The sequence below is a fragment of the Macaca fascicularis genome, chromosome 15, assembly GCF_037993035.2.
Source record: "Macaca fascicularis isolate 582-1 chromosome 15, T2T-MFA8v1.1".
Taxonomy (NCBI): domain Eukaryota; kingdom Metazoa; phylum Chordata; class Mammalia; order Primates; family Cercopithecidae; genus Macaca; species Macaca fascicularis.
In genome coordinates, this window is record NC_088389.1 from 114,400,477 (window position 1) to 114,417,494 (window position 17,018).

Sequence of the window (17,018 nt, forward strand, 5' to 3'; positions counted from 1 at the left end):
ATTATTTATTTCAAAGACCTAGAGGCAGAAATATGATTCAACCCAGCAATCCCATTACTGGATAGATACCCAAAGGAATATAAATCATTCTATTATAAAGATACATGCATGCATATGTTCACTGCAGCACTATTCACAATAGCAAAGACATGAGATCAACCCAAATGCCCATCAATGATAGACTAGATAAAGAAAATGTGGTACATATATGCCATGGAATACTGTGCAGCCATGCACAAGGATGGAGCTGGAAGCTATTATCCTCAGAAACTAATTCAGGAACAGAAAACCAAATACTGTTGTGTTCTCACTTATAAGTGGGAACTGAATGGATGAGAACATATAAACACAAGGTGGGGGGGAACAAAACACACTGGGGCCTGTGGAAGAGCGGGGGATGGGGGAAGGGAGAACATCAGGAAACACAGCTAATGGATGCTGGGCTTAATACTTAGGTGATGGGATGATCTGTGCAGCAAATTGCCATGGCACACATTTACCTATGTAACGAACCTGCAAATCTTGCACATGTACCCCTGAACTTAAAAGTTGGAAATTAAAAAAAAAAGAAAGAACACAGTGTTCTTCAATGAGCTATTACATTAAGTATGACATTATATACAAGTTAAGCTTACTTTTTCTCACCCCTAAGATGAACCTGATGGACTCAAATTTTGAACTTGACTTGAAATAATTATTATTAAACTCTTGTTATGCAAATAATACTATGCTCTGCATGGGCTACTCTCATGGAATTCACAGTGTACTGAGAGAGACAACTAGTACATGAAATAGTAACAGACCCAATAATTAAGCACTCTTCTGTACATCAGGGATGGCAAGAATCTGTAAAATATGCACCAACTTCTTCTTTTGTAAATGGCAATATAATTAACTGATAATTGTACTTTTTCTTGCTGAGCAACAACAGTATCAGAATTCTTAACGCAAAGCTCCATAAAAGCCCTAACAATATACTTCAACTGGCAGACAAAATGAAACCTACTATATGCCTGTTATAAATATCATTAAAGGCCGGGCATGGTGGCTCAAGCCTGTAATCCCAGCACTTTGGGAGGCCGAGACGGGCCGATCACGAGGTCAGGAGATTGAGACCATCCTGGCTAACACAGTGAAACCCCGTCTCTACTGAAAAATACAAAAAACTAGCCGGGCAAGGTGGTGGGCGCCTGTAGTCCCAGCTACTCGGGAGGCTGAGGCAGGAGACTGGCGTAAACCCGGGAGGCGGAGCTTGCAGTGAGCTGAGATCCGGCCACTGCACTCCAGCCTGGGCGACAGAGTGAGACTCCGTCTCAAAAAAAAAAAAAAATAAATAAATAAATAAATATCATTAAAATGTACAGGAGAGACAGACCAAACAAGTCTAGGGAAGGTTTTGGTGAGAAGGTAGAACATTTATTCATCAACAACATTCATTTACATTACCTACTATATGCCAGAAATGAGGACTACTGGGGACAAAGTTAACAAAAATAGGCAGTAAGGAAAAGGACTCTCTATTCGATAAAATGTTCAAGGATCGCTGGCTAACCAAATGCAGAAGATTGAACTGGACCCCTACCTATCACCATATACAAAGATTAACTCGAGATGGATTCAAAACTTAAATGTAAGACCTAAAACTACAAGAATCCTAAAATAAAATCTAGGAAATACCAATGCAGACACTGGCCTCGCGAAAGAGTTTATGAACAACTCCTCAAAAGCAACTGCAGGTCGGGCACGGTGGCTCATGCCTGTAGTCCCAGCACTTTGGGAGGTCAAGGTAGGCGGATCACTGGAGCCCCGGAGTTTGAGACCAGCCTGGACAACATGGCGAAACCCTGTCTCTACCAAAAATACAAAAAATTAGCTGGGAGTGGTGGCATGTGCCTGTAGTCCCAGCTACTCAGGAGGCTGTGGTGGGAGGATTGCTTGAGCCTCAGAGGCAGAGGTTGCAGTATGCCGAGACCGTGCCGTTGCACTCCAGCCTGGGTGACAGAGCAAGACCCTGTCTCAAAAAAAAAAAAAGCCAATTGTAACAAAAACAAAAACTGACAAATGGGTCCTAGTTAAACTAAAAAGCTTCTGCACAGCAAAAGAAACTATCCACAGAGTAAACAGACAACCCAGCCAATTCTTTTTTTTTTTTTTTTTTTGAGACGGAGTCTCGCTCTGTCGCCCGGGCTGGAGTGCAGTGACCGGATCTCAGCTCACTGTAAGCTCTGCCTCCCGGGTTTACGCCATTCTCCTGCCTCAGCCTCCCGAGTAGCTGGGACTACAGGCACCCGCCACCTCGCCCGGCTAGTTTTTTGTATTTTTTAGTAGAGACAAGGTTTCACTGGGTTAGACAGGATGGTCTCGATCTCCTGACCTCGTGATCCGCCCGTCTCGGCCTCCCAAAGTGCTGGGATTACAGGCTTGAGCCACCACGCCCGGCCTCTTTTTTTTTTTTTTTTTTTTTGAGAGAGAGTCTTGCTCTCGCTGTGTGGCCAGGTTGGAATTTTTTTTTTTTTTTTGAGACAGAGTCTGGCTCTGTTGTCAGGTTGTAGTGCAGTGGCGTGATCTCGGCTCACTGCAACCTGCACCTCCCGGGTTCAGGCGATTCTCCTGCCTCAGCTCCCAAGTAGCTGGGACTACAGGTACACATCACCACACCCAGATAATTTTTGTACTTTTAGTAGAGACGGGATTTCACCATGTTGGTCAGGATGGTCTCGATCTCTTGACCTCATGATCTGCCCACCTCAGCTTCCCAAAGTACTGGGATTACAGGAGTGACCCACCACGCCCAGCCCCCCCTTTTATTTTTAAGTCATGGGGTCTCACTCTGTCGCCCATGCTAGAGTGCAGTGGTGCTATCATAGCTCATCCTGGAATTCCTGGGCTCAAACAATCTTCCTGCCTCAGCATCCAGAGTAGCTGGGACTACAGGTGTGCACCACTGAGCCTAATGTTTTTTACAAAACTTTTTTTTTTTTTTTTTTTTTTTTTGAGATGGAGTCTCGCTCTGTCGCCCAGGCTGGAGTGCGGTGGCCGGATCTCAGCTCACTGCAAGCTCCGCCTCCCGGGTTTGCGCCATTCTCCTGCCTCAGCCTCCCGAGTAGCTGGGACTACAGGCGCCCGCCACCTCGCCCGGCTAGTTTTTTGTATTTTTTTAGTAGAGACGGGGTTTTACCGTGTTAGCCAGGATGGTCTCGATCTCCTGACCTCGTGATCTGCCCGTCTCGGCCTCCCAAAGTGCTGGGATTACAGGCTTGAGCCACCGCGCCCGCCTACAAAACTTTTTAAGAGATGGGATCTCACTATGTTGCCTAGGCTGGTCTGGATCTCCTGGCCTCGAGCATTCCTCTTACCTCAGCCTCTGGAGTAGCTGGCATTACAGGCGAGAGCCACCATGCCTGGCTCTGGGCTCATCTTGTGTACTCCCTGTCATCACCCTAGATACAGCTATTTCTCCAAGGAGTCCTGGTTCCTTTTATTGGAGAATGGTTTTAGAACCAGTAATCAATTTAACATCACAAAAATAACCTCACATTCTATGGCCCCTGATGTGATATGATAGGAAATATATCACACCATCTAGGAAATACTCTTGCCTCTTGACTCAACTCAAGAAAACAACTTGATGGATGACAGAGCCTTGGCAGATGATAAAAAAGGAAAAAAAATTCTTTTTTTTAAAGAAAACAACTTGAGTCAGGCACAGTGGCTCACTCTTGAAATCCCAACACTATGGGAGGCTAAGGCCGGTAGACCACTTGAGGCCAGGAGTTTCAGACTAGCATGGGCAACCCAGCGAAACCCCGTCTCTACTAAAAAGAAAAAATTAACTGGGTGTGGTGGTGGGCGCCTGTAATCCCAGCTACTCGGGAAGCTGAGGCACAAGAATTGCTTGAACCCAGGAGGCAGAGGTTGCAGTGAGCCAAGATCGCGCCACTGCATTCCAGCAAGGACAACACAGAGAGACTCTGTCTCAAAAACAAAACAAAACAAAAAAAAAAGAAACAGAAAAGAAAAAACAGAAAACAGAAAAGAAAACAGAAAAGAAAAAAAAAAAAAAGAAATAAATCTGTCAAATCTCAACAGCTAATTAACGGTTTGTAAGAAATTCTGTAAAGCTATAACCCCAAGATCCCCAAGTAATCATGTGATCTCACTTGCAGTGAAGGAACAGATAGCAGATGAGAGTAGGGAGTGAAATGGAGAGTCCTAAAGCTGTCTAAATGCTTGGATCCAGTCAACTATGAGGTCAACTCTCCCCCTATTCTTCCATGATGTGGTTATATGAACCAAATAACTGTCTCTGTTTTGTTTATGCTGAATTGAGTTGGCCTTCTGTTGCTTACAACCAAAGAGAGCTAACAAATGTAACACACACAAACAAGGAAAGGCTTAGTAACAAGAATGAGCTCAATACACTGAGAAGAATAGAAAATAGGTTGAATCTTTAGGTAAAACCAGATTCTAGGTGAGATTTATTTAAAGCTAGATTAAATTTATTTGCTTTTAAAATTTAACAGTCTAAAAAAAAAACAAGAAACAAAATTAAAAATTTAGGCCAGGTGCAGTGGCTCACACCTGTAATCCTGACACTTTGGGAGGCTGAGGCGGGTGGATCACGAGGTCAAGAGATGGAGACCATCCTGGCCAACATGGTAAAACGCCAACTCTATTAAAATTACAAAAATTAGCTAGGCATGGTGGTGCACGCCTGTAGACCCAGCTACTCAGGAGGCTGAGGCACGAGAATCGCTTGAACCCGGGAGACAGAGGTTGCAGTGAGCACTCCAGCTTAGCAACGGAGCAAGACTCCATCTCAAAAAGAAAAAAAAAAAATTAATAGTCTAATTTTATTACTGCCACACTCCTGTGTGTTGGTAGCATTAACTACAGGGTTCACTATTTGGTGTATTTTTCTTTATTCTTTATTTTCAATCGCACTCTGATCATTTATCATAATTTTAGAAATCAACAGATCCAACATTACTCTTCATAATATAACTAGGGCCTAAAGTGAATAAATTATTTGTCCACACTCATAATCAGCTAAAGGTAGACATGTGGAGCATAGTGCTAAAGCACAGTGCTATAAGAAGGAAGTAGGTTGTAGAGACAGATAGGACTGGGTTTGTCCCCTGGTTCCTTTCTTCACACAGTCCTTTTCATTTTTCATATAATTTTTACATAAGTAGTACATGGACATGAGAGAAAATTCAGAAGCTTATACTATAAAAAGCAGACTATTTCTTGTATCCCTCTGTCTGATATCTACCCCACCGTCGCCTTTGACAACCACTGTTACAGTTTCTTGGGTACTCTTCCAATGATAATGCATTCAAGCATATTGAAGACTTGATCATTTAGACTTCAAGACACATGATGGTCACTACGATTTTTAAAACTAAAACTATACTAGAAGGACCAGAGTTTGGAAGGCCAGAAAAAAGTAGGACTAGAGAGAAATGAGGATCTATGAGATTCCCTTCCTAACAGTTCTGGCATTTAAAAAGCAACATATTAAAAAACAAAACAACTTCAGTCCAACAGAAAAAGACTAAGAATCAAATACAACTCCTGAAAAGGCATGATTTGTTGAGATTTTATAAAGAGGTATGTACAAGCACCTACTCTAGACAGAAGAAAAAAGAAATAATGAAATTAACCTGAGAACAAGTTTAGTTAACAGTTAGAGGAATATATATGCAGTTCAAGTACACCTCATCAACCCTCAATAAAGTAAAATCTTTTCCCTCCTGAATTTATCCAATAAATATCTGATTTAAGAGGAGGTAGGTAAGAAGAATATTATTCTCCACAGATGTTAAGAACTTTAGAGTAGCCATGAAAAAAAATCCCTTGGCCTAAGTAATATATTAAAGATGGAATGAATTAAGTCAATCATTCAGCATACAATGTTAACAAAACCAGTACATTTGTAGGAGCAAATAACATTTTATTTAAGAGTTCAAATGAAAGTTTCTTTAGGGTTTTTTGGATTCTCTGTGGAAAAAAAAAGATCTTCTAAATTCCTAGATCAATGGTATAACCATTGTAACATTTAAATATTTAAGTCCCAGAAAGTAATACCTCTAATGGAAATGGAACATAATTTTGGCATGCTTTTAACAAGTATCAAAAGGTACACCAGTCAGAATAGCTATTATTAAAAAGTCAAAAAATAACAGATACTGACAGTGTTACAGAGAAAGAAATGCTTATACACCCTTGGTGGGAGTGTAAATTAGTTCAACCATTGTGGAAAGCAGTGTGGCGATTCCTCAAAGAACCAAAAACAGAAATACCATTTGATCCAGCAATCCTATTACTGGGTATACACCCAGAGGAATATAAATGGTTCTGTTATAAAGACACATGCACGTGTATGTTCACTGAAGCATTGTTCACAATAGCAGACACAGAATCAACCTAAATGCCCATCAGTGGTAGACTGGATAAAGAAAATGTGGTACATATACACCATGGAATACTATGCAGCCATAAAAAAGAATGAGATTGTGTCCTCTGCAGGGACATGGATAGAGCTGGATACCATTATCCTTAACAAACTAATGCAGAAACAAAAACCAAATACTGCATGTTCTCACTTATAAGTGGGAACTAAATAATGAAAACACATGGACACACAGAGGGGAACAAGACACACTGGGGCTTACCAGAGGGTGAATGAAGGGTGGAAGGAGGGAGAGGATCAGGAAAAATAACTAATGGGTACTAGACAAAATACCTGGGTGACAAAACAAACCACTGTGACACAAGTTTACCTATATAACAAACCTACACATGTACCCCTGAACTTAAAAGTTAAAAAACAAAAACAAAAAAAAAGGTAATGTGAATTACGTATTATTATAACCAATTTCTTAATTTAGTTATAAGGGAAATAAATTATAATTAGACTGTATTAACAAATGTGGAACTTAATCATCAGAAATCTTCAAAATGAATGTTATGTATCAGGTAATTTAACAAGACAGAACACAGTTCTAAAATTATAAGGAAATACAAAATATATTATTCTACATACAGAAGCTTGTTTAAATACAACTCATCTTTAATAATTAAATAGGATCTTGTCAGTTTGCATTTTTTGTCTTCTTTCAAATCAGGAAAGAAGAAAAGGCAAGCATCAAACAGTTTATAGAGTTATCTTGCACTATTGTAGAATAATGCATTACACAATGTATACCTGCTTTCTTATTTGTGTAACACTATCCCCCAAATAAATCAATGGACAAAAATAAATTGGAATCAGTTCAAAAGTATGTTTGCCACTTTCAAACATGGAATTAATATTCAGTCCATATATGTAGTCATTTAAATTTTAATCTAAGAAATGACGACAATGGTTTGCAAATAACTTTAAAAAAAATCAACCATCTGTTTTAACAACAAATCAATTCTGTGTTTGCATGCATAGTAGTTAGGAACTAAATTAATAATATAATCACAGAATTATTTAGATGTGATTTTTTTAAGAGAGAGATTTCATTTTCCTAGCCTGTCAAGCAAATGTCTGAAATAAACAAAAAAATGGTCAGAAGCCATATATATAAGTGAAATCAAGGACCATCTGACCATAAAAAAAAATTAAACAATGGAATTACTAATAAGAACACATATATAATAGAAGAATAAAACTTTGAAATTATTACCTTAAAAGATAAAAATAATTTCAACATTTTGTTAGTATCTTCCTCAATGTTAGAGGATTTTTAAAATAGCAGAATTTCCCAACTAAAAGATTTGGAGAGGCTGTACTACAGTATTTAAATAACAGAAACAAAAAACCCCAAATCCCCAACACCAGGAAGTGTAGGCGACACTGGCAGTGGATGGTAAGAGAAGTATATAATCAGGTTACTCTACCCATGAGTACATTTAAAGAATCACAGTTCATTTCAAATTTCCATAATTCCAAAATACTATGAGACATCTTCTCAGGATAAGTTTTTAATAAAGATTAAAATACAAAGTGGGAGATTAAACCACTTTTCTCTGAGATTTTAAGCTTGGCACACACAAAGTAACCTTTGGCTCATACACACATATACACAAATTAGGATGATAAAGCCAAATGATATTATGCTTCATGCAAATAATCTTGTTTTTATTCTCTAGTAATGCATTTTACATCTTTATATAATGGCAGAAACATGATTGGGTTCACTCAAGACAAACCTATGGGTTGTCCTTTAAATGATCATGTCTCCAAAAAGACTTACTGCTAAATAGTAAAAGTATTATTCTTAAAATCATCAGTGTTTTCTACAAGATGGCTACAATAAGACTTACCTCAGTCTTTTTACTAATGTGATCTGTAAATGAAAAAGAAATAAAGATGAAACTTTATTGAAGGAATTTAACATATAAAAATGTTTTAACATGTAAAAAAAAAAACAAAAAAAACACCAAACGGACAGAATTTCAAAATTATCTCATATGAGTTACAGAATTCATTTAAGAGTTTTCTGATTCTCATCTGATTTACTTTTCTAGGTTTAAGATGTTAAAATTCAGTATATAATTACTAATTTACTCAGCTTAAGGATCAAGTCTTATTATCCTAGTAAATGACACCCATATCAAGGCATATTATTGCATTTTAAGCATATGAGTTCCACAGTTCCACATAATTTAGTTTTTTGATCCACATAATTTGGGAGGTGGCGGGAGCAAGTTAAGGGGACACAAATATGTCCGAAATCAAATTACAGGCTACTACAACTACAAAAAATGTTCAGATTGCTGCTTTTGTGTAACGAAAAGGTAGAATAGTAATTTATGTCCTTTAAAACTATTAGCTATTTTATTTTAAAAACATACATCAAGGTGATTTAATAGTACTATAAAAAAACCTAAAACTTGATATATATTTATACAATTAACACAAAAAATAACCCATAACAAATATATCTAGATGAAAGAAATTACTGGCCTAGAAACAACACAGCATTTCTGGAAAGCAATTACCAAGAGCAGAATGAGGAAAGCGTAAGGGAATTTAAAGTACAAATAAGGCCAGGGGCGATGGCTCACACCTGTAATCCCAGCACTTTGGGAGGTCCAAGCAGGCGGACCACCTGAGGCCAGGAGTTTGAGACCAGGCTGGCCAACATGGTGAAACTCTATCTCTACTAAAAATACAAAAAATTAGCTAGGCACGGTGGTACATGCTTGTAATCCCAACTACTTGGGAGACTGAGGCATGAGAATCGCTTAAACACAGGAGGCAGAAGCTGCACAGAGCCAGGATCGTGCTATTGCACTCCGGCCTGAGCGACAGAGCAAGACTCTGTCTCTAAATAAAGTACAAATAGTGAGCAAGTATTCTTATTTAAATTGGAGATGATCAGGATATCTAATACTTAACAATGCTTCTTGTCTACAGCAGAACTTTTCTATTCTCAAGGACCAAAAATAATACAACTTTCTTACGACTCAGAATCTAAAAGTTGGTCCAGTTCTCTAAAGAATTTCTTGATCAGAACAGTGTCCATAAACACAGTAAATGCCAAAATCACCAACTTCAGATCAAACTACCAAATCTTGGTAAGTTACACAGTCACTCTTCTAGCATGTTCTATTTAGCATACAATGTGAAGCCAGAACCTAAGGAAGAACCTCAACTGTGTTAATCATGACTTGAAAAAGCTGTGTAGCTTCCCTTTAATAACATATTGATAACTCGGGAGGCTGAGGCAGGAGAATGGCGTAAACCCGGGAGGCGGAGCTTGCAACGAGCTGAGATCCAGCCACTGCACTCCAGCCTCGGCGACAGAGCGAGACTGTCTCAAAAAGAAAAAAAAAAAAAGAACAACAACAACAAAAAACATACTGATATTTTTCTTTTTTTTTTTTTTTTTTGAGATAGAGTCTCGCTCTGTCCCCCAGCCTGGAGTGCAGTGGCACAATCTAGGCTCACTGCAAGCTCCACCTCCCGGGTTCACGCCATTCTCCTGCCTCAGTCACCCGAGTAGCTGGGACTACAGGCGCCCACCATCCCCAGCTAATTTTTTGTAGTTTTAGTAGATACGGGGTTTCACCGTGTTAGTCAGGATGGTCTCGATCCCCTGACCTCGTGATCCGCCCACCTCGGCCTCCCAAAGTGGTGAGATTACAGGCGTGAGCCACCGTGCCTGGCCATACTGATGTTTTTCTAAAATTCACATACTACCTAAGAAATTAAATATGGAAAACAGGAGTTTTAGAAAGCATTAGTTGCATGTTTCTGCCTAGTTTTTAATAAAATGTCTTTTTTTTTTTTTCTGAGACAGAGTCTCCCTCTGTCGCCCAGGCTGGAGTGCAGTGGCGTGATCTCAGCTCACTGCAACCTCTGCCTCCCGGGTTCAAGCGATTCTCCTTTCTCAGCTTCCCGAGTAGCTGGAGCTACAGGCACATGCCACCATGCCCCGCTAATTTTTTGTATTCTTAGTAGAGATAGGGTTTCACTGTGTTAGCTAGGATGGTCTTGAACTCCTAACCTCGTGATCCGCCCACCTTGGCCTCCCAAAGTGCTGGGATTACAGGTGTGAGCCACCGCGCCCGGCCATATTTGTTTTTTTAACTCCCAAAGCAAAGCAACTTAATCACTGGCAGCCTACAGGGAAAAACTTTCTTGATCCTCAAAGGAAAATACAATCTTCTAAATATATTCTCTGATTTTCAAAGAAAGGCTTATTTCTGAAAGCAGTATTTTAGGTTTTCTCTTTTTGAAATTATTGCTAAGGTAGGCCGGGCGCAGTGGCTCAAGCCTGTAATCCCAGCACTTTGGGAGGCCGAGACGGGCGGATCATGAGGTCAGGAGATCGAGACCATCCTGGCTAACACGGTGAAACCCCATCTCTACTAAAAAGTACAAAAAACTAGCCGGGCGAGGTGGCGGGCGCCTGTAGTCCCAGCTACTTGGGAGGCTGAGGCAGGAGAATGGTGTAAACCCGGGAGGTGGAGCTTGCAGTGAGCTGAGATCCGGCCACTGCACTCCAGCCTGGGCGACAGAGCGAGACTCCGTCTCAAAAAAAAAAAAAAAAAAAAATTATTGCTAAGGTAATATTTATCCTCACAGAACAATGCCCAATGTACTAAGGCTGAATTCATATGAATCAAATAAAATGCTCTGTCAATGAACAAACAGCTGTCCATACGGTGAGCAACTATTCTGACTGGTATAGACAAAGCGCTGTTCAATAAAATTTTCTGTGATGATAGTAATGTTCTATAGCTGGACTAACATGGAAGCCACTAGTCATATGTGACTACTGAGCACTTGAAATATGGCTAGTGCAATTAAGAAGCTACATTTTCATTTTAATTTTTACTTAAATTGCCACACATGAATAGCAGCTACCATACTGTACGGCACAGGCTAAGTATTTTTTAACATTTCCCACATTAAAAATAATGTGCTTTGTGGTTTTTCTTCAAAAGTTTAGTGGATAGTAAAATTCCTTCTGTCTTCTCCATTTGCTAAAAAATACAAATGATATTATAAACACTTTTCTGGTAATAAGTCTTGTCCTAAAATTTGTATTTTAATTTTTTAAGATGCAGTTCCAGATAACTTGAAGACATTGACCAATAATGGCTGAAATATGAAAACATTATTCCTGGCTTAGTGTAAGCAAAATCAGTTCATGTATAAGGAAAATAATATGTTTCAAGATGACTCAAACTACAAATGTCAATTTTTATTTTCAGTAAGTTTTAGAACAGAGACAAACTCAAAAATACAAAAAGATAAATTCTTACTAAAGTTTTATGGGGTTTTAATGACTGATTTTAAATTACTTTAAAACCCCAAATGGTTTTAGTTTATTTCCCAACAGTTTTGTCCCTTCCAAAACTCATGTTGAAATTTAATTGCCACCAGGTGTGGTGGTTCACGCCTGTAATCCCAGCACTTTGGGAGGCCAAGGCGGGCAGATCTCCTGAGCTGAGGAGTTTGAGACCACTCTGTGCAAGATGGTGAAACCTCGTCTCTACTAAAAAATACAAAAGACTAGCTGGGCGTGGTGGCACAGGCCTGTAGTCCCAGCTACTCAGGAGACTGAGGCATAAGAATTGCTTGAGTCACAGAAGCAGAGGTTACAGTGAGCCACAATTGCACCACTGCACTCCAGCTTGGGCTACAGAGTGAGAATCCATCTAAAAAAAAAGAAGAAATTTAATTGCCATTGTAACAATATTAAGAGGTGGGATCTTTAACAGGTAATTAGGCCATCAGAGCTCCACCCTCACAGGTGGGATTGGTTATAAAAGGGCAAATTTGGCCCCCTTTTGCTCTCACTCTTGCCATGTGATGACTTGTCAAGAAGGCCCTCACCCGATGCTGGCATCTTGATACTGGACTTCCCAGCTTCCAGAACTGTGAGCCAATAAACTTCCTTTCATTATAAATGACCCACTCTCAGGTACTCTGTTACAGCAGTACAAAACAAACTAAGACACAGGTTTACATTTTTTACATTCTACATGATACATGAACAACTTTTACTTATTGTTTAAAAATTATAAAGATATTTACAACTGAAATATAAAATAGATGTAGAATAGTTCTTTTAGCATAATAGCATTGTATATATATTACCTTCCGAATGAAAATCTTTTAGTGATACTGTGAGAGGTTTGTCTTTTCCCTGATGATTCTTTCTTTTATCTTTTTTATTCATAACTTTGGACTGAGTTGAAGTATTTTCAGCATTTTCATACTCCTAAAAAGAATTACCAACAATAATTAAGTTCAGTTTACAAACTGTAAAATAAACTCACCAATAGGTAATATGTTTCTTAAAGTTTATTTTTTTAAAAAATAAAAGGCAAATAACCAAAATTTAGGCCAGCCAAATTGTATAAAAGGATACCTCTTTATTCATTTACTCAATCCCTTACATCTTAAACATTAAAATGAAAACAAAAAAAGTTACACCTTGGTCTATAACCCCCTCCTCGTTGCTACCTTCCTCCTTTCAAGACCAAATTTAAGACAATAATCAGCAATTTCCTGCCTCATCCCACTGAAATCTGGCTTCTGCTGGTCTCTGACACTAAAATTAAAGTCAACCTCCTCTTTATCGCCAAATCCAAAACACATTTTTTTTCAAGCATCTCTTGGTTTTCTTAATACATTTCTGACTACTGCTAAGCTTCCTTTGCTGGCTTCTTTTCTCAACCGTCTCAAAAGCGTAGCAGGTGTTCACATTATCCCACTCTTAACCTATTTAACCTTTATACCCACTGCTCTTCAATCTCAAAGTTTAAAGTTCTACCAATAAACTAATTATTTCTCTATAGACAGACAACTGAACTGGAATGTTCAATAAGCATCTCCACATGAAATATATTCTATCTTTCCATCTCACCACCCTGCCTTCCCCACTCGATCCTTTATGAAGTACCTTGTTATGCCGCCACCATCTGCACATCTGTCTAAGTTGGAAACCTCAGAGTATCCTTGCCTACTCTCCTACACACCTTACAGCCAATTAATTACTAGGTCTTGTTTAACTTATCTCCTGAAGATCTCTTAAATTCATTCTCTGTTCTTTGTACATTCAGTCATTTCCCCAACTCCCTTTTGCTTGGATACTGCAACAGTCTCTAATTTTAGCTCCTCAATCCATCTTCTACACTGCTACACATGAGTTTCTAAAATGAAAACCCAAAATCAATCTAAAAGTTAAAATGATTAGGGCCGGGCATGGTGGCTCACGCCTGTAACCCCAGCACTTTGGGAGGCCGAAGTCGGTGGGTCACAAGGTCAGGAGATCAAGACCATCCTGGCTAACATAGTGAAACCCCATCTCTACCAAAAATACAAAAAATTAGCCAGGCGCGATGGCAGGCGCCTGTAGTCCCAGCTACTGGGGAAGCTGAGGCAGGAGAATGGCGTGAACCCGGGAGGCGGAGCTTGCAGTGAGCCAAGATCACACCACTGCACTCCAGCCTGGGCAATAGAGTGAGACTACGTCTCAAAAAAAAACGATTAAACAGCTTTCTGCCAATGGATGTATAAAACCCAGTCTCCTTGCCTAGTACATGAAGTAATTTATGTCCTATCCTTCTGGCTGTATCTCCAGAAGTTCTAGGTCCTTACATGACAGTTTTTCAAATATGCTATATTCTTTCACATGTATACTTCTTATATACTTGCCACTCCTTCCTTCAGAATGCCTACTTTCCTCTTGTCTACCTCATGAACTTCTAATACATCTAATAAGACTCTTTTTAAAGAATCCTTGCCTAAAACCCATCCCCATTAAAGGCACTGAAAAACCTTCTAGTTTTCTGAGTTTCCACTGCACTGAGAACATACATCTTTCAATACTATACACTATGTCTCCCTCCACTACACTCAAGGGGCACATTTTGGCTATTCAATAATTATTTGGTGAATAACTGACAGAACAGAACAGAAAATGCCATCTCAGTCAGGCATGGTGGCTCACTCCTGTAATCCGAGCACTTTGGGAGGCAGAGGTGGGCAGATCACCTGAGGTCAGGAGTTCAAGACCAGCCTGACCAACATGGAGAAACCCCGTCTCTACTAAAAATACAAAGTTAGCCAGGGTGGTGGCGCATGCCTGTAATCCCAGCTACTCAGGAGGCTGAGGCAGAAGAATCGCTTGAACACGGGAGGCGGAGGTTGTAGTGAGCCGAGATTGCGCCATTGCACTCCAGCCTGGGCAACAAGAGTGAAACTCTGTCTCAAAAAAAAAAAAAAAAAGAAAAAGAAAAGAAAAGAAAATGCCATCCTAAACTTTAGTTATCTGTTATAAAAATCCTTAGGCTAAAACAATTGTATTAAGAGTTGTTTTACTGAATATTGACTTTTATCTCAATGACTACACATCAATACAATCCCATCGAACTACCCATTGCATACAAAAGAAGTTCCTCCCTTCTCTTAGTCATTATTATCTGCTAAAATCAGTGATTTTGAGTATTACACCTATGACTGTGCAAAGAACACTGGCTGGGAGTATGACATTTTATCAACACTATTTACTCTATTTCTCCTCTAGGATACAGGTAATCCTTCTAGCTTTAGAATCTAGACATATATCCATAAATCTAACAGCAAGAAGTCACCTTTGTATAATATTCTATTTGATAAATTGTATCTCCTAATTGAGCAAAACAGGATTACTTCTCCAGTGTAACCTGATAGTCCATTTAAATGATTAAATCATAGTAAAACTAGCTGTATCAATTTTTGTAATTTTCCTGCTTTGTGTCTAAATGGCTATGTAACAATAATGGTTATAGTTCATTCTTCGTCATTTGGGGTAACGGAAAGAGGGATATGGAAATGAAACACATATAATATACACAGCCCACTTTATTAGCAACTTTTTTCCTTTTCCCTGGAACTAAGTTCAATAACTAGCAAAAGCAATGCTGTGAATTTTTTTGTTAAGATGGGATCTCCCTTTGTTGCCCAGGCAGGAGGAGTACAGTGGGATGATCATAGCTCACTGCATCCTCTAACTCCTGGGCTCAAGGGGTTCTTCCACCTCAGCCTCCCAAGTGGCTGGGAATACAGGTTCACACCACCATGCCTAGCTAATTTTAAAAAACCATATATTTAGAGACAGGGTCTTGCTGTGTTAACCCAAGCTAGTCTCAAACTCCTGGCCTCAAGCAATCCTCCTGTCTCAGCCTCCTGAGTAGCTGCTGTGAATTTTAATTATTTGATTGTTTTCATTTTGGATGAAGACACTAATGTACAAGGACATGGCCAAAATGTCTTAAGGATGACCAGAGACCATTTAAGATCAACCACTGAGTAATCACAGCTTGAACAAATTTTATAAACCAAAAAATAATCCCAATAAATGTTGAAGAATAAAATGTTAAATGATATTAATATAATGAATACTCACACAACTTAGGAAACCAACACTTCTTTTTACTCAAATCCTCCTACAATAACAAGCTATAGAATGCATTTCAGCACACAACCTAATATCAAAGTTCAGTGACAAATGCTGAGCTTTCAAGGCCAAAATTTCAGAAATGGCCTCCTACTTTATTTGATTGTAGTGCATCTCTGGCAGAGGTCTCTTAAAGAATGCCCGTGTACTATAGTAGCCCATATTAAAATTTTAAATCCACTTATTTTCTATGTTCATTTAAAATTAAAATAATCAGCCAGGCACGGTGGCTCACGCCTGTATTCCCAGCACTTTGGGAGGCCAAGGCAGGTGGATCAGCAGAGCTCAGGAGTTCGAGACCAGCCTGGCCAACATGGTGAAATCCCATCTCTACTAAAAAACAAAATTTAGCTGGGTGTGGTGGCTCACGCCTGTAGTCCCAGCTACTCAGGAGGCTGAGGCGGGATAATTGCTTGAACCTGGGAGGCGGAGGTCGCAGTGAGGTGAGATCATGCCACTGCACTCCAGCCTGGGCAACAGACTGAGACTCGGTCCCAAGAAAAAATAATAATAAAAATAAATTAAAATCATCTGTTGTGAATTTTATTCTCTCTTCCCTTCATCTTGGGTGGGGAAATTCCTTAACTAAACGTTCCAAGTCGCCAGACAAAGCTTTAGTCCAACTGTTTCTGTTCTATCTCAAAAGTTGAGAAGGAATCCTATTATAAACACTTCTTGGTAATATTTTATTACGGTAATGAATTTTTGGATAAACTTTATAGAAGAAATTTTATGTAAAATTCAAATAGGTTGATTTTAACTTCACCACTTAAACTTCTAAAATATCTAAATCATTAAGTATGTAAATACCTTTTTGTGTTCTTCATATTCTAATTTACTTAGTAATAATGCCTTCTCAAGATCTGCTTCAAACATTTCAGATGTCAGCTAAAAAAAAAAAAAGTTTCACAATAAACAGACAGTATCATTACATCACACGAGCAAAATAACCACACACATTACTATATATAGAGGAAAAGAAAGCAAACATGTTAAAAAACAATATAGATTCTCCAAAGTTATATAACCATGCCAAACTAGGAAGCCTATACTCTATAGAAGACA

At 39.0% G+C, this 17,018-nt stretch overlaps 1 protein-coding gene across 3 annotated transcripts in view; it reads right to left on the reverse strand.

Moving 5' to 3' along the window:
• GKAP1 (G kinase anchoring protein 1) overlaps nt 1–17,018 on the reverse strand; it is an 81,379-nt gene that overhangs the window by 37,776 nt on the left and 26,585 nt on the right. For all 3 annotated transcript variants that reach the window (XM_005582029.5, XM_005582027.5, XM_074017725.1), the window contains 3 exons: nt 16,764–16,841; nt 12,608–12,731; nt 8,317–8,339 (listed from right to left, as the gene is read on the reverse strand). In XM_005582029.5, the coding sequence (XP_005582086.1) occupies nt 8,317–8,339; nt 12,608–12,731; nt 16,764–16,841 (225 nt within the window). The remainder of the gene's footprint in view (nt 1–8,316; nt 8,340–12,607; nt 12,732–16,763; nt 16,842–17,018) is intronic.